At 36.6% G+C, this 23240-nt stretch overlaps 1 protein-coding gene across 1 annotated transcript in view; it reads left to right on the forward strand.

The window, feature by feature from the left end:
• zdhhc14 (zinc finger DHHC-type palmitoyltransferase 14) overlaps positions 1–23240 on the forward strand; it is a 119002-nt gene that overhangs the window by 75665 nt on the left and 20097 nt on the right. The window contains exons 4-8 of the mRNA XM_059986081.1: positions 6701–6838; positions 8254–8302; positions 11317–11419; positions 13831–13940; positions 15063–15165. Of these exons, the coding sequence (XP_059842064.1) occupies positions 6701–6838; positions 8254–8302; positions 11317–11419; positions 13831–13940; positions 15063–15165 (503 nt within the window). The remainder of the gene's footprint in view (positions 1–6700; positions 6839–8253; positions 8303–11316; positions 11420–13830; positions 13941–15062; positions 15166–23240) is intronic.

Consider the following 23240-nt stretch of genomic DNA (forward strand, 5'->3'; position numbering starts at 1 on the left):
CTAATCAGTCATCACTTGACTAATTATACCTTAAATAAATCATGCATGTACGATGTTTTCAATACTAAATTAGTCATATTACTCTTGACTGAAATTGATCAAGCATGGACTAATGAACTTATAAAGATCCCCTGATTTTGCATGCAGATTTTCAAATGATTATTTTTAATATGAATGATTTAAAAAAAAAGTTTTAAGTCTTATTCTTGTCTGATATTCAATTTTTGAGCTAGCCTTTAAAATTTAAAGAAAAAACCTGCCAACCTCATGGAATAAAGGCAGGAAATGCTGCTACACTCAGTATGGCTGTTACTGGCTACATAGTGAAGTGCACTGAGTACATCACCATTATAAACACATCTGTGTGAGGGAAAATCAGAAGTCACAGTTGCCGGCAGAGGTCCGAGCACAGCTCTCAGGTCAGCAAGAGCTGTGCTTTCCCACACCATCAGGAACACAAAAAGGGATTAGTTACAGAGAATACTGTGTACAGCCATTTCTGTGACACAGGGCGTATGTGGCAGGGCATTCAGATCATAACAGATTACAAGTTCACCCTGCACATCAATGACATGCTTCTCTTCCCAAATGTCTTTTATGCTCGTTTGATGCACGAAGTGATGCGCTGGCAAGGAAGGTCCCCTTCCCCTGAGGCGCTCTAGCTGCAGCTGATGTGAGGAAGACCTTAGCTAGGGTCAACCCACGTAAAGCTGCGGGACCTGGTAACATACCTGGTCAGGTGCTGAGGGACTGTGTAGCCCCATTAACTAAGGTTCAAAAATACATCTTCAGTATCTCTCCAGAGCAGCCCACTGTCCTCTCGAGTTTCAAGGCAACCACCATCATCCATTGCCCAAGAGGGCGACAGTAACCAGCCTGAACGATAGTGGCATTGACATCAACAATAATGAAGTGCTTTGAGTAGCTGGTTATGAATCACATTAAATTGCATCTCACCACTATATTGGACCCTTTCCAGTTCACTTATCACTTATGTTAGTCCACTGATGATGCCATCGCCTCAGTACTCTACTCTGATCTAACCCATCTGGAAAGTGGTGCCTCGTATTCCAGGATGTTGTTTATTGACTTTGGCTCGGTGTTTAGAAGCTGGCGGGTAAACTGCTGTCGTTGGGCCTCGACACCTCCTGGGTAACTGGTTCCTGAACTTCTTGACAGAAAGCCCGCGATCAGTCCATGTTTGCAGATTCATCTCTAGCTCTATCATACTGAGCACTGGCGTTCCCCATTGACTGCATTGCTGGATCCAGATCATACCAGATCAGGTCTGCTGAGGACATAAGTGGTCGGTCCATTAGCAATGATGTGAGATGGTGTGTGGAGAGGAGGTAGAGGCACTGATAGAATGGTGCAAGCGCAACAACTGTAGTCTCAATGTTGGCAAAACCAAAAAGATGATTGTGGACTTTAGGGAGGTGCAGGCTGACCACTCCTCTCTACACATACGTGGCTCCTCCATGGAGAGAATTAGGAGCACAAGTTTCTGTGAGTGCACAAAATGGATGATCTCAATTGGTCCCTCAACAACATCTCTTTGTTCAAGAAAGCACAGCAATATCTCCACTTTTTTCTTTTTACAATATTTTTATTCAGAAGAAAAAACAAGATTTACAGAGTGCAACACATAGATACATCTCAACATAAATTGTGTACATTCATATATTGTAATAAAATTGATCAAAATGTTATAGCATATCACATAAAGGTATACCACTCTGTAATTAAAAATTTAAAGATGGGTCATACATCATAAAAGAAATTTTTTATATAAAAAAAGTCAACCCCCTACCAACTATCAAAGAAAAAAGCTGATGAATGATAATGGAAATTAGAAAAAAAAACATTCACTTAAGAAGAGAAGATAGAAATGTACGTAAAAGTCTGTGCACTGGTAAACTTTATAAGTTGGAAAAGTAATTTAGGAAAGGTCCCCAGATATCATAAAAAGATTGTTTCGAATTTAAGACTGAGCAGCGGATCTTCTCTAAATTTAAATAAGACATAATATCACGTAGCCATTGAAGATGTGTAGGAGGGGTAGACTCCTTCCATTTAAGCAAGATTGCTCTCCTTGCTAAAAGAGAGGTTAAAAACTAAAACCTGTAGGTTAGGAGTATTTAAAGTTATATCTTCATTTGCAATAATACCAAACAAGGCAGTAAGGGGATTTGGGTCAAATTGGACCCTAAAAAGTTGTGAGAAGGTGTGGAATACTTCCAGCCAAAACTTTTCAATTTTAGGGCAAAACCAAAGCATATGAATTAAAGAGGCATCAGCAGAGTTGCATTTATTACAAAGTGGAGAAATATTCGGATAAAAACTGGACAGCTTCTGTTTAGAAATGTAAGCTCTGTGAATCATTTTAAATTGAAGAAGAGAATGATGGGCACAGAAAGATGATTTATTAACCCGTTTAAGAATTTTATTGACTCCACTTCTGATTGAGATGAGTGATGCTCCCCCCCCACCCCCATTTTAACCAACTTTACAGGAGCACTATTGAGCATGTACTGACCAGCTGCATCACTGTGGTACAGGAATTGCAAGGTATCTGACCTCAAAGCCCTACAAAGGAATGCAAGGAGTCTTTCTTTCACTCATCAGAGATGTTTATCAGGAGTGCTGCATACAAAGGCCCTTAACATTGTCAGTGATCCCTCCCATCGGTCCAATGATCGCTTTGACACCCCACTGTCAGGCAGGAGGTACCACAGCATTAGGGCAAGAACTATTAGGATGGAAAACAGCTTCTTCCCCCAGGCCATGAGATGACTGAACTCCCTGCCACCAGCCAGGTCTCATCATGTATTAAATGCCAGACATGTTTTACTCTTTACTTTTTCATTTGTGTCATTAATGCACCTAATTATTTGTTAATTTATTTGTGATAATACTCAGTTATGTATGTAAACTATATGTACTGTGTTGCACACTTTGGTCTAGAGGAATGTTGTTTTGTTTGATGGTATACATGTGCACAGTTGAATGAAAATTAACTTGAACTTGTAAGTCAGGCAGTATCTGTGGAAAGGGAAGCTTCAGATCAAAAATACTCTTGGAACTGGGAAGGAGAGAATAAATGAGAGTTTTAAATTGCAGGAATAGTGGATAGAGTAAAGGCAAGGTATCTTTATATTAAGGTGATGTCAGAGTTGTCATGGTGATAAGATGCAGGGATTGACCTATCAATAGAATATGCCTTTTTTTAGTCGAGTCTGACTCTTTGTGACCTCATGGACCAGAGGGTCCATAGGGTTTGCATGGCAAGATATAGCCAGGCCTTTCTTCCGTGCAGATACTGCCACTGCCTAGGTTGGGGCCTAGCTTGGTTTGAACTCCAGGCTATCTGCCTTGAAGTCCAGTGCTGATGCCACTACACCACCAGCCAGCCCATCAATAGAATTTTGGAGGGAAATTGAAGTGAGAGCAGAAAGAAACAATGTGTTGCTAATAGTAGGGATGCTGGATGTGCCTAGCTCCCCATGTTATACCAATGGACAGAAAAGCTGAGCCAATGTCACCAATGGATGACTTAGAGCAGAAATAGCCACTTCTGTTGCAAAGAGCAATTGGGCTACCTTAAATGAATTTGATATTGATTCTGAAAAGCTGTAGTGAGCTGAGCAGAAGGTGAGGTAATGTTCCTAAAGCTTAAGTTGGACATCCTTGTAACAATTCAGGATACCACAGATAGGTCAGAGTGGGAGTAGTATGGACAATTTAAGTGGTAGGCAACATTAAACTTATTGTTGCTCTTGAATACTGAACACAGGTTCTCCATAAAGTAATCAGCCTATTTTGACGTTCTGTACACCAAGGGCAATACAGTAAATTAGAAAAATAACAGGCAAGGTGTGCTGTGGTGAACTACATATACCTGTCTGGACACGCCCCCCCCCCCCCCCCCCCCCCGCTGGCTGCTCCTGTGGCTCCTCCAACTGACCATGGCTCCTCCCACAGACCCCGGTATAAAGGCGATTGAGGCCTGAGCCCTGCCCGCAGTCTCCAGGATGTAGCATGGTGGTCAATTGCTGCTTGTTCTTTCTTCCAGTCAACAAAAGCCAATATCTTGCCTCACGTCTCAGAGAGTTATTGATGGTGCATCATGTGCTTTATGTGGAAAGATAAACTGACTGGTGGGAAGGAAAGAGGTGAAAAAACAGATGTTGCATCTCCTGCAGTTGCATGGAACCAGTATACTGTAAGATGAGGAGAGGCAAGTTGGGATGGAGGACCAGACCAGGGAGTCATGAAGAGAATGGAGGGGATGATGTATGTGGTGGTGAAATCTTGTTGTATAGAATAGATGATTTTTAGAGTTAAGGACCGAATGTGGGCAACTGGGATGAGCAGGGAGGTTGTGAAGGAACAGCTGGGCTAAAGGACCTGATTCCATGCTTTATTATTGCTTTACTGACTCTATCATGAACTCCTTTATTATGTCTTTCTCATACCTTGGGAACCAACCCTCAGGGAAGGGTGATCAAGTCTGATAAATTTCACTATAACCTTAAGTGTTCATTTGTAAAAGAATATTTGGAGAAAAATATCTCAAAACACAACCCAATGATTGTCGCTTAGCAAGTTGCAGCAATCCTGATCCCTGTATGCTTCCAAGAAATGGACTACCTGAAGGAAGTATCTCAAGGCACTGGAGAGATACTAACAATGCTGACAAAAATCCTCCAGACTCCACTGGCACAACAAGTGACCAACAGGAGTTTCATCTTCCAGGCCAGCATCCTCAGTGAGGTCCTAACAACCAGCTATTTGGCTCAGATGGATAGGATGCATTATTCATATAATTAAAAATTGGCTGGCAAAATAAGTTCAGCTATGGCAAGAAATTACCATTTGACTGTAGAGAATGATTAAAGGATGTTCTCTAAGTTTCCTGGGAAAAAGTGTAACATAGTCTCATCGACTGAGAACCTTGAGTTACACTGTCAAGAACACACAGGAGCCTGTGTCAGGAAAGAATCCTTCACTTGATAGGTTACTCATCTCTGCACCTCTTCAAGCACCACCTACTCCACTTGTGAAAGACTCTGCAGGTTCCCACACATAGGCCTCACTATACAGATCCTGCAGAAGTGGATCCAAAATAATGACTTGAATTGTCTCTGGCTTTTGGCTTTTTTGAGACCTGTTCTTTTGTTTTCCCTCCATTTGATCATTATCATATTGATGCTCTTCTAATGTGTGTCCCTCACAAGCTGTATACATTGCACTTTAGAATTAGAAGAGCCTTGTTTTCAGTGTACAGTATTACACTGCAACAAAAGTGGGAATAATTCCCAACTGGAAACTTATAGTAATGTATTTTGTTTTGCTGGTTGCCAAACCTGCCTCATTTATGGCCTGATTTCAGCATGATCATGTCAATCCTTTGTTGAAAAATGTAACATACAAATAATTATGTATAGTTAAATAGCAGGGTCTACATTTATAAAAGGTTTTTATTTCCAGCCTTGAGTCACTATACAGCAGCTTTTAAAAGTAGAATAAGTGGCTGCTAACATGAATCCAGTAATATTCGGACAATTGGCACTGAGGAATATTTTGTAGGATAAAAATATGCAGTGACCAGAATATTAAGGTGAAGCCCCTTTCCTTTCTTCAAACTATAACAATGAACTTTTTTTATTTCCATCAAAGTAGGCAGGTGGGCCTAAGTTTAATATCACTACAAAAAGGATAACCTGCCCATCTATGCAGGGTTTTGCTTGTAGAATAGAGAGTTGTTGACCTATCTTTGAATTGGAGTAAAAGGCTTGTGAATTTAGGATATTCTATTTTACCACACTTTGAAACAACAAATAAAGCTTTTCCATTGTATTCAGAGTATAATTGGTGTTTTTTTTTAACTGTAATCTTCTGGAAGTTGTACTTTGCATGATACTGTGAGCTCAACTGTCATGAAAATGTTAATGAAAATAGCCAAGATTCCTTTTTAAAATGTATTCTGGTTACAAAGTGGAAGCGGGTGTCCATAAGGATTCATAAGGATTGTACCGAACCGTAATTCTTTTGTTGAAGTGAGCAATGTTTCAGAAATATTTGGCACTTCTTTTTGCCAAAATTGAAGTATTAACCTTTCCCACTGAATATGAATCATATTTTAATCATTAAGAAGAGATTTCTATATCTAGGAATAAATAAACTTTTTAATTATTAAGAAGAAAATTCAAGTACAGTACAGTATTCCATTTGAGGAAATAGAGCAGCTTCTTTGTCTCATACATTTTAAATTTATCATTAAATTCTTTCTTGTTGGCTTGAATAGAGTAGTTGAAACTTAATCTTACAATTAGTGGGTTTCAGCATTTTTGTTGCACATATTTTTGATTTAAAAGCAACTTTATTTGAGAATATTTGTGGTTTTATTGGAGAATATTTGAGAATACATGTCCAAATTTAATTTCCTCATTCTTTTTTAATGTTAAGTGCATGAAGAGGGAAGATGAAATATTATCAGATCAATTATGTTTCTTTCCATAGTTGGAACAGCATTTGGAATATAATAAATTTTATCTGGATGAAAAGCAGATGTGGCATTCAAAATATTTTCCAGATATTGCAAGAAGTCAATCTAAGTTTAAAAATAACCAGTCATGCAAACTCCATTTTGTAACCTGATGCTATAATTTGTTTTCCAATATTGCTCTTCCTCCTTTAGAACGATTTGATCACCATTGCCCCTGGGTAGGCAACTGCGTGGGAAAAAGGAACTACAGATTTTTTTACATGTTTATTTTGTCACTGTCATTTTTGACAGTATTCATCTTCGCCTTCGTCATCACTCATGTCATTCTCCGTAAGTATTGTTTTAATTTGGACTATTTGTAGGGTGGCTTTTCTAGTTCTCCTCCCACCTTCTGACATGAAGCAAATAGTAGTTTCTGATTGAGTGATAACACCTTGGATATGACTGCATTTGGGTTCAATGTAGAAATAGTTGAAAACCCACATTCTAAGAATACTTTATATTACAAGACAGTCAATCATGCATGACTGCATCTTAAATGAAAATGTATTTGTTGGACCACAAATTGATAGACACTAACATACTTTTGATGCAATGCTTTTGAACCGTGCATTGAGATATTTATTCTAAAAAAAAATTGGACAGATGTGGATTTTATTGTTTAATGGCAAAACAATAAAAGTTGATGTTAGTGAAGAAAGTTATGTATATCTTATTTGAATAGAAATACATTTAGCTCTTTTCCACAGAATCTTTGAACTGTAAATGGAAAAATTAGACTTTTAAAAGATTTTGTTTGTTATGTGCTTGTACTTGTCAGGTGAAAGAGAATCCCATATCAAGTTCTTATTTTAGTTCCCATATCATCCTCTCCTGTGGCCTCTTGAGTGACTTGAGCTAATTCCCAGAAAATATAGCCTGTAGACATTGTAGAAACTGGATTAAGACGGTTTTGATTTATAAAGGATACAGCTAGTTTACAGAGGAGATTGTTGTCCATCAGTTATAGTTGGACTTCAGCACAGAGTTTTAATTCAGATCTTCGAATGAGTATATTTTATTTGTACTCTAAGTGAACTACAGTTTTCTTCAATATAATAAGTTGATATATTTTCTTTTAATGTAATAATATTTACAATTCATATCTGGCATCAAGAGTTTCAAACCTGGTTGAAAACACAAAAAAACTTTTCTAATAATTTTTTTAATCATACTAATCAATTAAGTATGAAATGTATAAATAGTATTTGATTTAATTGCTACCTGAATTATTGGTACCAGAAATTTCAATTCTGTATCATTAAAAATTTTATATTTTTCTATTGTGAAGTATGCCGAGACCAAGAACTCCAAACTCTGGCAGTGTGATGCTCAGGCAATTTGTTCATATGCTTGCCTTTCTTATCTTTTGGTTGTCCTGCTTGGTGAATAAATCTTTGCCATAAGTAAGGTAGATTCATACTAGCACGTTGAGATACATGCAAATTAATGAGGTGTTCAAAGTAAAATTTGAAATTTAAACATTTCATTGTGTTTATATGCAGATAAAAAGGGGGAGGTTTCTGCAATAGTTGCAGTTCAAAAGGAAACTGTTATAGATGAATATAGAATACAATGTTAAAGCTTCATGATTAATAATGTTTGAATGTGATCATTATATTTTGAAGAAAGTAATCATAAACTCTTGCTTATGATTGATTTTTAAAAATTTTCTTTTAACCTAACATTTGATCAATTTTACATAGGATCTCAGAAGACAGGATTTCTAAATGCGCTTAAAGACAGTCCTGCAAGATATCCTTTATTGTTACATTTGGTAGAGGGCGGGTAAAAAAAATCCAGAATGTTTACTCCTCCTTCAGAGAGTGTACTGGTGGTTGGTGTCAGTTTGCGTTTTTGTAGTAACCTACTACATAACTCTTCAATAAATATTTTAGTATTTCTGGTTTTTGAATAATTTCATAATGTAACATTTTTTTGTTTGTAACAAAATCATATTAAGTTGCACAATTAATTAGTTTCCAGTTTTTGGAAGAGATGTAATAAGAACCTGAGAATTAAATTAGAGCAAATGTCCCCATAACACATTAGAATTAGCTTTTAATCTTGTTCAAAGTACATTTATTATCAAAGTTTGTATACTCTAGACAACTTAGAGTTTTGTCTTCTGGCAGGCAGCAACAGAAGATGGAAGCACAATAGAACCCATTTAAAAATAAAAATCCCTACACAACAATGCTTGAAATGAATGCTAACATTGCATTTGCCTTTCTTACCACCAACTCAACCTGTAAAGTTAACCTTTGCCCATTCCCCAATCTGTGTAAACCCTGCAGACTCTGTTTCCTCAACACTACTGGTCTCTCCACTTACCTTTGTATTGTCTGCTAACTTGGCCACAAAATTCATCATCTAAATTATGAACACACAATATGAAAAGAAGTAGTCCCAAAGCCAACCTCTGCCAACCAGAAAAGGCTTACTTTATTTCAACTCTTTGCCTCATGCCAGTCAGCCGATCTTCTATCCATGTTAGTAACTTCAGAAGTAATTTTGCTCTCTGCTTAAAAAAAGAATGTACTTGTTAAAGAGCAAATATAGCAAAGATTGGCTAGGTTGGTACTTGGGAAGGTGAGTCTGTCATTTGGCTTGCTTCAATGAGGCTCATCTTTTCTGTAGAGTTTTTGATGAATGAAAGATAATGTAATTGAAACTTAATATTTTTGGTGAACTAGATGAGGTAGAAAAGGGAGGATGTCTCCTCTGGCTGAGGGCTCTTGAGCTCAAGGTCACAGTCTGAAATTGAGGGACAGACCATTTAGGATTGAAACAAGAGATTTCTTCAGAGGAGGCTGAATGTTTGAATTTTTCCTCTGCTGTGGTTTAGTTATTGATCTGCTTTCAAAAATTATATTGAGTACATGAAGTAACAAAAGATCTGGCAATAGCACAGGAAAGTGATGCTCGAGTAAAAGACCAGCCATCATTTTATTAAATGGCAGAGGTGGCTAAAGAAGGCAAGAACTCATGTTCTTCTTACATGATTGCGAAGCCCTGAACTTGCTGGTATTTCTCAAAGGTGCAGCAATGTTGTTCTCTACATAAAATCCAGTAGTAGAATGCAAACTTATGGCAGCTACTGGGAAATCTGACCACTGTACTTGTGCAGTAAGAGCATTGAATGGAGCAGAAGATTGTAAGGAAGCAAAATATTAGGTAAAGTGTATTCTTTAATCGAGTATAAATAAATAACAAATGCACTTCTTTAATTTCTTATTTGCCTAGCAGATCAATCCCATTAGCACAATCCTTCTTCTCCCAGGGATGAGGTGGTTGGAGGTTCTGTTGGCATTACTGGGTTTTTACGAGATGGAGTTGCTAGCTTCATGCCCAACCCTCCTTTCGCAGCCAGGCCACCTCCAGTGGAGTTCATCATTTGAAGTGGAATTGATTTATTATTGTATCATGTACTAAAGTACTATGAGAAAATTGTTTCATGCAGAAACAATTGATCCATGCAGATCGTTTGAGGTACTGCAATGGATAACAGTAATGCAGAAATGAAATGTTACAGAAAAAGTGGATCTCTATTAAAGCAACACTCAGTTTCCTTCATTCCAAAGAAAACAATCACAATCTAGCCAGTCTCATTAGGTGATAATTCTCTGGCCTTGGTAATGTAAATTTCTTCTGTATCCTCTGTGGTGCAATCATATCCTGTATCAAAGTGACGATAATTGAAAACAGTACACTAGCTGTAACTAACTCAACTTTGTATACAGTTCCAGCATGACCTTCCTCCTTTTAATCCTGTTTCTCATATAGAACAACCAGTTCTACCAAAGTTGAGGATACTGCAACATGCTTTATACACTTCTGGATCCAGCGTTTTAATGCATTACCCCTTTTCTTGTTTTTCTCCTGAAATAAGTTACCTTAATGTTGTCCAAAATGAATTGTGTTTGACTCTCTATTTACCACCTGATCAGTCTATTGATAATCATAGTCATCCAGCACAAAACATACACTTTAACCCATTGAATCCATGCCAACCATCAAATATCTATCCATACTTACCTCCTGTACAAAGCACTTGACTTGTAACTATCTATGCTGTGGCAATACAGATGTCATGAGAGTACTGGTCTCTAGTACCTCTCAAGCAGAGGGTTCAGATTCTGAGTGAAAAAGTTCTTTCTTAAATCCTTCTAACAGTCCAATCCCTCAATCTAAATCTAATTTAAATATTCAATGTAGACAGATGGCTTTGAAGGCTTCTTCCTCGCTATCAGTCACACTACTAATACCTGTTTATTGTTTTGGTTCTTTATGGTGAATATCTGAATTCAAATGGAGTATTCAGATAGGAAGGAAAATATTTAATTGCAGAAATTAAATCAAAACGGGAGCAATTGACTTTTGCCCTCGTCAATTGCATTGGTAGTGAATGTTCAGTAATGTAACTGTACAAATTGCAAAGCTGGGATTTACTGACTAATTTTTGGTGAAGTTGACTTTGAATCTGATGTTTATGTAACAGACCTCTTGGGGAAAATGACTGATATTCTAATTTAGTTTGCAGTTCACAAGATAACATTGTGGTCAAGTATGTAACATATATTTCAAACCTCCTTTTAATGGCATATTTATAGAACATTTGGATTTGTATGTTTAAAGTTTCTGTTCAATATTTTCTGCCATTGGTTTTTAGAATCAACAGAAATAGGTTTAAATTGTAGAAAGTGCATCATTGTTTTTCACTCTTGTATCAGTTTTAATTCTATGTTAGTCCTTGATTCCATTATTACTGTACTGGAGGCAGTTGTTTGTTTCTTCTCTGTGTGGTCAATCCTTGGCCTTTCAGGATTTCATACTTATCTGATCAGCTCAAATCAGACAACAAATGAAGATGTAAGTATTTTGAATTATCCTATAGTAGTTTGCTAATGGTCTGATTTTTGTTTCTAGTGCTTGCTAATAATCAACAGTTTCTATTGCATTCTAATGTGCTAAGTAACTGGAATTTCTGATATCAAGTGTAGCTAGGTTCACTATCTTAGCAGTAGTTTGCTTAAATTTGTTCCTTGAAAATTAGGAATTGTGTTTAGTTAGCAACCCCATTTATCTTAAAATTTGGCAAAACAAAGACCTGCATTGTAGTTAGGAATGAAGATTTAGGTTCCAAGCAAACAAACATAGTCAGCAATGGTTTGGACATGGGGAAATAATGTCTCTTGGATGTTATTGAGCTTTTTGCAAAGGTGACCAAAAGGATTGATGTGGTAGAATAGTAAAAGTTGTCTGCGTGGACTTTGAGGAATTTTTTTTTTGTCAAGATTCTACATGGTAAACAGATCTGAAACGTGAGACCACGTGGATCCAGGGTGAGCTAGCTAATTGGATACAAAATTGGCTTGGTGATAGGAGTCAAGAAGGTGGTAGGGGAGTGTTGTTTTTCAGTTTGGATACCTGTGAGCAGGTGTACAACATGTATCAGTGCTAGGTAACAGTTCTGATGAAAATATAGGTAAATATCTGAGTAGTAAGATTGATAATTAGTAGTGCATGGACACTGGAAAAAGGTTGTCTTAGGTTACAACCAGTTCTAGATTAACTGGGAAAGGAACAAAGGAATGAAAATGGAAATTGACTCAGAAGTGTACAAAGTGATCCATTTTAGGAAGTTAAATCAGGGCAGGGTTTAGACAGTAGATGATAGGGCCTTGAGTGTGTAATGGATCAAAGAGACCTTGGGGTATAAGTGCATATTTCTCTGAAAGTGGTGACAAGTGTAAACAAGGTGGTGAGGAAGGTGTATGGCATACTTGCCTTCAACAAATGGGGAATTGAGTGCAAGATTTAGAATGTCATGTTACAACTGTACAGGGTTTTTGTGAAACCACATGTGGAATATCATGTGCAGTTCTACTCCCATACTGTAAATTAGATGTGTTCGAGTTAGAGAGGGTGTGGAGAACGATATGAGTACATTGCTGGGACTGGAGGGCCTGTGCTTCCAGGACAAACAGAATAGACTGGGACTGCTTACCCTGGAATGAAGGAAGCTGAGGGCTGATCTTAAAGGTGTTTATAAGATCATGAGGAACACAGATAAAGTGGATGGTCACATAGGTTGGGGAGTTTAAAACTGAAGGACATAGGTTTAAGGTGTGAGGAGAAAGAATTGATAGGAATCTGTGGGCCATGTTTTTCCACACATAGAGTGATATGCATATGATATTAGCTGCCGAGAAAGTGGTAAGGGGCCAGTACAATTACAACATTTTTAAAGATATATTGACAGGTTCACAGATAGGAAAGACTGGGGGTGGGTGGTAATGAACCAAGCATTAGCAACAGAAACTAGTTCAGGACTGGTTGACATGACAGGTTGGGCAGAAGGGCCTGATTCTATGCGGTACTACTCTGATATTCAGTGCGGTAAAGGAGAATAGGATTAACACTTCCCGTTGCTCAGTTGGGATGGGATAACAAATTGTATAGGTAAACTTCCCCATTCGTTAGTTGGTACTCTCAGTGGATGTCTCAAAATGCTGGGAGGAGGAAGAGCAAAATTAACTAGGGTTTCCTTTAATAGCAATTGTACAGTTATTTAATGCATTCCTGACATGGATAGAAATTACTTTATCATTAAGAATATCTCTATTCACCAAGCCCACCAAAATTAAAATAAAACAGAATCTCTAGAATCATTATGATATTATGATTGTTTGGTTGCATCATTTGCAAACAACAACGTAGTTGAAGGGAGTATATAAAAAATATATACTTCGGACTTAATGGGTCAGCTTGAACATGACAGGTCATGTTTCCTTTCAACAAGTAGTTGATCCAAGAACCAAAAATCTGCTGGCTGCATTGTGAAGTTAATGCAGGATAATGAATTAATAAACACCATGTTATTTAGAATCCATATAAATTAGAATCTGAAAGTATTAATTCATTTTCAAAAGTACAAGAGCATAGAACTTGAAATTTTATTTTAGGTGGGTAGTTGAGTTGTTTCTGCATTTACTTAAACAGGTGCAGTTTTGTATATTACTTTCAGTCACTAATGTTAATTTTTGTTCTTTAGATACGAGCTGTAACACGTTACAAAGACTGGTTCAACTGTGATATTGTGGATGTTCCTAATTAGCAGCTATGGCTGCAAGCTGTAAATTAATTTATCACTGTCATTCTCAAATGATTAGTAACAAAACTAGAGGGAATATGAATTTAAAATACTTGCTGCTTCCTTTAATTTTGAAAGTCCAATTTATTGAAAAATCAATGTGATTTAAAAAAAATTGTTCTTGTAGATTAAAGGATCGTGGTCAAATAAAAGAAGCAAAGACAATTACAATCCATATAGCTATGGGAACATCTTCACAAATTGCTGTGCAGCTCTTTGTGGGCCATTGCCACCAAGGTGGGAAATTATTGTAATTGTTCTGGTTTTTTCTTCTACTTTATCTGGTTTATTAATCCTATATGTGATTTCAGTTAATAATTGTTTCAACAAAAATATCTCTAGATGAATTCAAAAGCCATTATGTAACAATTACATTTTTAAGTCTCCATGGAAATGAATTATTACATGAGCTATTAGTTTAGTTACTGTTCAAGAACTTTTATCACCCTTTTTTAACAATCCATGGGATTGTGACAATTAATATGTGTCATTAGCATTTGAAAATCTACCAATCAGAAGTATACAAGATGCCTTTACAATGTCTTACTTCTTTACCATTCCTAATGATATGTTGCCTATTTCCGTTCTGAAGGATAGCAATAACTAGGTATTATGGCAAATTGGAAGAATGAATTAAAAATCCCACTATAACAGCAGCCATAGGATTCATTTAATTTTAAGAGGTATGCTTTACAGATATCAATCACAAAAGATCATTAGCTGTTTGACCTTTTATTTTTATACCAGGCTCTTCCACCCCAACAAGCTTGTGCTGCCCATTTACACCCACGTGACCAATTAACCTACTAACCCATCTGTATATCTTTGGAATGTGGGAGAAACCAGAGCACCCAGAGGAAACCTCCCCAGTCACGGGGAGAACATAAAAACTCCTTACAGACAGTGGTGGGAATTGAACTGGTGTCACTGCTGCTGTAATTGTGTTGTGCTAACCAATATGCTGCCATACTGCTCCAACTAGCCCTTCCACAGACTCTTGGACATACTTAACTCAAATAGATGCCAGCGTTGTTGCTTGGATGTTACTTTGTTTTGCCATGTTAGGCAGCTACAAGATTGCTTCAACTTAATTTATCTGAAGCTGTCATGCTTAGTAGTTCAAATAAATACTCTGGTAGTGACATTAGTGCTCAGTTTACCTCTTGCAAAATTGGCAGGCAGACTTAAGGTAACAAAAGGAAGTTATTTTAAATGTAATTATTTATTGCATTCAAATGTTTTGAAAGCTAGTCACATTATTTTTAATTCCCTATCATAATCATGAAGAAATTTGTGTTAATTTTAGACACTGATTACTATGGTTAATGACTAACTATACTTTATGCTTTTTTTAAATAGCTTAATTGATAGAAGAGGAGCGATCCAGTCAGATACACCACAGCCAGCAATGCCACCAAATGGAATCACCACATATGGGGCCACACAAACTCAGAGCAACATGGTAGGATCCATACCATAGTGTTGCTCACCAAGATCCTGTCATTGTTTATCTCCATCATCCTCCTCCCATCTTTCTATAGTCCATTTTCAGCTACACCAGGAAAGCCAAATCTCATAAAAACAACTGATCTAAGCTACTATGATTAAAGAGGTGTCCTGAACACTTGGAAAACTGATTGCTTCACGGGAATATGTATGAGGTCTGCTTTTAGCCGTGTGAAACTTCTAATTTTCTGTACTTGCATATCAGGAAGAATATTTTCATCTGAGAGTGAATACAATCTTTTAGGAAGGATAGGAATATGAGATACCACTTTTTCTTTACTCAAATGGCTAAATTGCATTTGCGTTGTCTTCATAAATTTGAAAAATAGACTCCTTTATCCTCCTTCCAGTGTTCAAAACATCTATCGGATATTGGTGTGAAATTTTTGTCGTTAAATTAGATCAAATTTACAATACATAAATAAGCAAATGTGTTCATTTGTTCGTGTTAGTGCTTATGCTTCACCTGAGTCTCCTTCCCACTTAAATTCATTTAATTCTGTTTGTACTTACCTGGCTTCCACTTAAAGGTATGTATTCTGTTTGACTCAGTCGTTCCTGCAATTGTTGACTCCATATTCCAAACATCCTTAAGATCTTAAGATCCTTAAGATCCTTAAGATATTTCTCCTTAATTTTCAGTCTGATTTATCCCGGAGGATCAGAATATCCTCTCCTTCATCTAGAATACTTCAGTTGTAGAAATAATTTGTGTGTGCTTGGCAAATTCTATCCTTTTGCCATATCCATTCTGTTATAATATTACTCCGGCTCTCTTTCTAGAGACTCTGAGTCCATTCAGTTTTTGTCATTTTTTGGTTCTGATATTATTTCTGCAATTTTGCATGCTAGTACATTTTTATTAAGTGATTAATCATCAGGCCTGAATAAAATATTTCCAAAGCTCTTAATAGAAATAAAAAAAATAAATGAATTTTGGGGTTCAGAGGGAAAGTAGTAAATGGAAATAAAAATTGGCTTAATGGACCAAACAAAGTATAATGGTTAGTGGGAGCTTCAATGACATTGGAGAGGTTCCCAAGCACATGGTGTTATTTTGTTTGTGATATATATCAGTGATTTGGGTTTAAATTTTGGAGACACATTTTAGAAATGTTTAGAACCAAAATAGGCATAATGATTGCTCGTGATGAAGTAATTACAGACTGAAGGATCAGTTAATGGAGACATAAGTGATAAATGAGGTAGGAGGTAATGCATTTGGAGAGGAGAAATGAGACAAGAAAATAGAGAAAACAGGAAGATTCTGAGAAGAATGGAGGAAAGAAGAGGGATCTTGGACTGTCCAGAGTTTCCTGCAGGTAACAGAGCAGATATTTCAAGTGGTTAATAAGGCCTTTAATGTCTAAAATGTAGAAAACGGGAAGTTTTAGTCGAGCTATATAAAAGTGCCAGTTAGGCCAGAGCTGCAGAGAGCTTTGGTTACAACAGTAATGGAATGTGCAACAGCAATAGAATATCCAGAGTAAATTGATAAGAATGTTACCAGGGCTGCAGAATGTTTGTTGAGTAAAAGGCTGGCTGGTGGATGTAGAATTGCTCTTGGAATGAAGGAAACATTGTGGATGTTTCATTGTGATATATGAAATCATGAGAGACTGAGTCAAGGTCAAGAGGAAAGGGGCCTATTTACTTAACAGTTGGGTCAAATAGGGTATAAAATCCTATCCTCTGTTTGCTGGTAGGTGGATTCCTGAGAACACACATACAGACATGAGAAAATGGAGCAAGAATAAGTCACTTGTCCTTTCAAGCCTGCCCTGCCATTTTAATATTATCATTGACTAATCGATCTCAGACTTCAACTCTTCTGTGCCAGATTCCCTCGAGCCTTCTGTCAAAGAATATACCGTTTTATCATATTTTAGTGTAAAAGGATTTTGTCGCCAACTTATTGTGAGAGACTTTACTGTGCTAGGAACAGAAATAAAGAGACAGACCACGGTATAAGGTTAACCCTTTAATACATGATCACCGTCTTATGTCTTAAGACTCCAATGATGTCAGGTTATATCTTAAATTTATACAGGAGATTTTGGGCAATAGCTAAATATACTTGGTCAGTGATTTCAAGAAGCACTTGTTGAGTATCAGCGCAACACACAAAATTAGAATTGGGAGTCTACGGTCAGTTCCTCTATTGGCTAGACAATCTCGGACAAAGGTTAACAATAGCTCATCACTGGTATGATCTACTTCTAGCTATTGTTAGCTTGCACAAGTGTCTGCCTCTTATCCTGTCACCCTCATGACCCATGTCCTGAGCAACAATTAGTTAGTCAAGTTTGGCAAGAAAATTTAATTCAACATTTAATTTTCTTCTAGACCTCAATTGTCCAATCCTTCCAAAATGTAACTACCTGCACTTCAACTACTTGGAATGTGCTTGACTCTGTAATTCTTTGGAGTAGGGTATCTCAGAAATTGGCTGCATTCTGCTAAAAGCAGTTTCTACGACTATAAGAATGTTATTGCAGTCTTCCATACTGATAATGAGGTTTTAGTGTAAATAGGAAATATTGTTTATGGTGCTCTGTAATTAATATAACTTTTATTCCATTTATTTGTGGAAATTGGACCTTTTACAAACTTTTTAAAATTGAAAGGGATTTTTAATTTTGCAGTTCCTCCTTCCTATTTATTTATGGGACAAAATTGACTTTATTTGGAAATGGTTTTTCGCTTTCTTGATTTTGTTCTGGTGGAATACATTTCTCCTGGATTGATTTGATCACTTTTTAAAATCTCTCTGTTATTGCAGTTGCACTTTAGTATTCTCCAATTTATGTTTGCAAGTTCCATTGGCATTTTGTATTTATTTTTATCATTCAACTACTTGGCCTATATTTTGCTGAGGCCCATTGTAATTATTATTTTTGAATCTTGTAAGGAATAGCTAGATAACATTTACATTTACTTTTCAAATCTTGAGTATTTCCCTGTACTAACTGCAGTAATTTCCTGTCACAGTAGATTCCCTCGCTAATTATGTCCAATTCCTTATCCTTTCTTTCATTCTACTGGAAGCTTCTGTTTCTATATTAATATTTGTTGTATCCTTGTCATTCCCACTCGCCATTAAATTCCCTCCACCCCATTTCTGTAAAAACCCCCTTTCTTCCTTCTGTATCTTATTTAGATCTGTAATACTTGGCAATATTCAGTTACCAGTCCCATGTAACCATGTTTCATTTGTCCCTATCAAATCTGGATCATTATTACCTTTACTTCCAGTTCATTTTTAACTTTAATATTTATATCATGTGTATTTCCAGACCATTTATAATTATATCAGCATTATTTTTGGCTTCTGTTTTGTTTTCAGTTATACTGTTGTCAGATCTCCTTAAAGTTTAATATCCTTATTTTGTTCATTATTCCTTCACACCAGAAGAACTGAAACTTATGAGAAATTTAGAGAATGATTTTGCCATGATCTAATAAAAAAATAAGTGGTGCATTGGGATCTGAAGCAAGAACACTGATATATTTTTACTAACATTTAATTTTTTTGACCCTTATTTATAATTTCAATCATGTAATAGAACTTCAAATATTATGAATATTACTTATCCCTGAGCTGTGGATTGTTAGAGGAACTTTGGTTATGCATTTGACAGTAGGTCTGCTGTGGATGCATCTTCTGCAAAGAGCCAAAATTTGAGAATTCAGGAATAATTTTGGGTAGTATATTGCAAATCATAAGATAAAATTTTCAGCCAAAACAAAGCATGGCTGTTCAAATGATTCTTCATTTGGAATCAACTTGAAAACACAGGTTGTAGTTTGGAGTGAAAAAATATTTTTATGATGCATAAAGAAATAATGTAATTATTAATATCTTTTCAAACAAAGTTTTTTTTTCCCATCTCTCTGTTATGCCTTGGAGATCAGATAACCGTTTTCAAGTTGATTCCAAAAGTTTTATGCTAAATTGAAGTGTCTTGAATAGAACTGTCATGTTTTGGTTGGAATTTTGACTTCTTTGCAATGTAGTATCCAAAATTATTCCTGAAATGTCTATTTTTAACAGCTCTATCTTATTCATTTTGTGGGATATAAGAATTGCTGACAAGTACAGCATTTGTTGCCTGTGTCTAATTGCCCTTCAGAAGGTGGTTGAGAGCTATCTCTTGAATCACTGCAATCATTCTGGTGAGGGTATTGCCATATTGCTGTTGGGAGGAATTTCCAGGATTTAAACCTCGTACAGATGAAGGGCCACTAATACAGCTTTAAGCTAGAGTGGTATGTGACTTGAATGGGGAATCTGCAGGTACTGGACTTCTCATCTACCTGCCAACCTTGTTCTTCTTGGAAGGAGGTTGTATATTTGGAAGAATCTGTTACTGTAACCTTACCAAGTCATCACTACATTTTGGAGATGATTCACAATGCAGTCAGCACGTGCAAATAGAACAGTGGAGGGATAGTGAACCTTTGCCATGTGTCTAACAGCCATACACAAAAATGTTGTTGGCACGCAGCATGTAGTGTGCTCCTCCATTCATTATGGGTGGGTCTGAAAGAAAAAAATACATAATGATTATCGTTACTGCCAAATGAAGCAACAAATGACTATTTATAACCCAAGAACAGTGAGAGGTTTTCACATAAAATGCCTCATGCTGGACAGCTAGATGATTATGAGATGTTGGATAATGCATTTTGAAATCCTTGCTGACCTGATGTACACATCAGTATTTGGACAGTAAACAGCCAGTTGGCATTGGCTTTACTCTGTCCATTGGCATTGGTTTCCCGCCACTGTCGATAAGGAGTTTGTTTGTTCCCCTATGTCTGCAATGGTTTCCTCCCACAGTCCAAAAACTGTTATTGTAAATTGTCTTGTGATGAGGCTTGGGTTACATTGGGCAGTGTGGCCGAAGGGGCCTACTCTAATTAAATACCTTTTTCTGTCATTGATGAGTGAACAATGGATATTCAGTAATAATAACAGTAAATATTGGATGTAATTTAGCACCTCCATGTATATTTTTCAATTATCTTTTTAAAAATTTGATATTAATAATTTTAAACAGGTTTTGTAAAATGCTCTATTTATTTCAATCTGTCTTTGTTATAATTTTATTAATAGTAAAACAATGAATACACATACATAAACAACAGGACACATTCTTTTTCCTTAAAACAAGACCATAATTATTGTTACTAAGTCATTGCAATTCATGATTATCTCTGCTCAAAATTAGCATGGCATACAACTATTGAAGATTACTGACAATTTGGGCACACGCTCTCAAAAAGATTCACCACTCCAGGAGTAGTAAATGAATATAGGTAGTGGATCATGTGCCTGACAATCAGGTTGCTTTGCCCTATGTGTTGTTGAACTCCTGAGAGTTGTTGGAGAAGGTCTCATACAAACAAATGGAGTGTGTTCCATTACACCCCTGACTTGAGCATCGAATATAGTGGAAAGGTTTTGAGGGATCAGGAAGAGAATTATTTGACTTGCATAACCAACCTGCTCTTGCAGCAATGGTATGGATGTGGTCCTGTAAATTTCAGGTCATTGATGACTCGCAGGGTGTTGATGTTGGGGCATTCAGCCATTGTTGCCTGGCAGTTCCGTGGTGTAAATGCTACTTGCCACTTCCACCATGCCTGAATGTTGTCTTGGTCCTGCTGCATGCACCAATGACCTGACTCATTTGCTGAGGAGAGTTGCATTAGATACTGTCAAATTTCAGTAAATTTCTTAACTTTTGACCTTTATGAAGGTAAGGGGGCTTTTTGAAGATGAATGAGTCTAGTATACTACCTTGATAAACTCTTGCTGTGATGCCAGGGGTCAGGATGATAGCCATCCAAAAGGTACAATCATTTTTTCTGCGAAGCATGGCCTTAACCATTGGATACCTTCCCTTGATGCCCATTGCCTTCTGTTTTAACAAAGCTCCTTAATCTCCTTAAAATTTGATGCAGCCAGCGATATTAGATTAAATTTTCACATCAACTATGTTTATGGTGCTTCAACTCCCACTTGATTTTTTTTTGTATTTGTTGTTTTCTTGGGTTTTGCCTTAATTTTTGCTGTAAGAATGACAGGCTTCAATATATGTTGCAACCAGTCTATGTACTGTCCCGATTTCTCTGATCGCTTGAATTGATTCCTTGAGTTCCAGGCAATATTCAATATGCAGATGAACTGAAGTGAACAATTCAGGCAGTCATTTAAATATATTTCAAAGACGGCTTCATGACTGAAGTAATATTGTAACTTTCTCTCTTCACAAATGATGCTGCACCTGCTAAGTACTTTCAGCATGATCTATATTTATTTCAGATATGCAGGCTTATACTCTGTTCTATTGTGAATCTTTGGTTTTAAAAAAAACACAAAAAAAAACAAGACCACAGTGTACTGGAAGTGACAATATGCATCCAATCAAACAGCATCTCATGTATGTGTACTGACCAGATTCAGAATTACATTCCAATGGGGTTTTAGACCTGTGGGTTAGGAAGCAAATGTGATTTTTTTTAAAAAGTATATGAAATATAATTACTATATGAAGTGTTAAGTGTATTTTTTAAAATTTACAGTATGGGCAGCTAATATCACCCTGGTGCTTCTGAAAGCTTTGACAGTGGCATAAATCTACCATATCTAAAAGAAATTATGACTATTGTACTATTTTGATAAGGGTTGCCAATCTTCCTATATGGCCAAGAGCAAGGCTATGAGAAAGTGCCAAATTTCCTGAGCTCACATAAGTACCAAAGGTATTGCATCCAGTGATAGAAGCACACAGTTTACAGTGAATTTGGAAGTTCTACACTAAGTGGTGATCAGAATTTCTTGTATGGAGCAAGGCTGTTGCTGCAAAGCTGGAGTCAGGAATTGCCCTGTGGGAATTCTGTTCACGACAGCACTGGCTCACTTTTCTAAGTATCAAGGTTTTTTTTTGCACGGAGTTAATGCGGTTCATAAGTTTACTTACTTACCTGGTTTAGGATTTAGTACAGAAGTAATGCTGATGATTTCTAGCAGGTATCAAAAACCTAACAGTATGAATTTTCTTGGATAATCAATAATCATAAGACTGGATAAATAATATCAGGTTGAAAATTTTTCAGTCAAGTTTTGAACAGCCATATAAACATGTTTTTCCGAATTTATATATTTATGTTGTTCCTGCAGATTGAAACTGTCTTTGGTCCAGCTATTTCCATGGTTCAGTATGTTTTGAATATGTGGTATCGATCTGGACTGAATAATTCTTACTAAAATCTAAAATTAACCAAGATCTATACTACGTAGCTGATTAACCTACCAGTGGAACTTCTGCATTGTCATCTGAAAGCGATCGCACCAGCAGCATTTCTGACTTGGGGAAACTTTGTGTTTCGGAATCTTCAGTGACATGGGCAGTATCTAAACTTAAAAAGTACAGTTACCCTGCTCAGAGGGAAATATTTATTTAGGGGTGATTTCTGTGATCTGGCACCAGTTATGTCCCAGGGATGCTGGACTTAGAGTGTTTCAATCTGGTCAGATATATTTTAATAAATAGTATTTTCAGAACTTAAGACCATATGTAATGCATTCTTTTACAGTGGAATCCTTTAAACTAATCTTGTTCAACAAAATAAATTGTAAATAGTTCCTAAAGCAATAGAGGAAAGTCAACTGTGGATTATATAAATCAGGAAAACCATCAATTAGAAGTATGGATTCTGTGTTTTGTTACTGCATTTGAATTTTTATTGTGAATATGGCGATAACTGGGCCTTCATTTTGATATTTTGTTCTCTTTCATCACATATCAAAAATTGCCAGGATTTATTGGTAAAGCTTGTACACAATGTGACACTTCTGATGCAGGTTGGAGAAGTGTAATGAGGGCAATGCCTGCAGGGACTTGCTGTTATAGAGCAGTGTGCACAATTGAATAAAATTTCCAGATGATTTAAAGAACTTGACTTAAGTTAGTGATTGTTCCATTCATGAGTGAATATACCAAATAAAGAACCAAAAGTGGA

Source organism: Hypanus sabinus, chromosome 12 (genome assembly GCF_030144855.1).
Source record: "Hypanus sabinus isolate sHypSab1 chromosome 12, sHypSab1.hap1, whole genome shotgun sequence".
Lineage (NCBI taxonomy): Eukaryota > Metazoa > Chordata > Chondrichthyes > Myliobatiformes > Dasyatidae > Hypanus > Hypanus sabinus.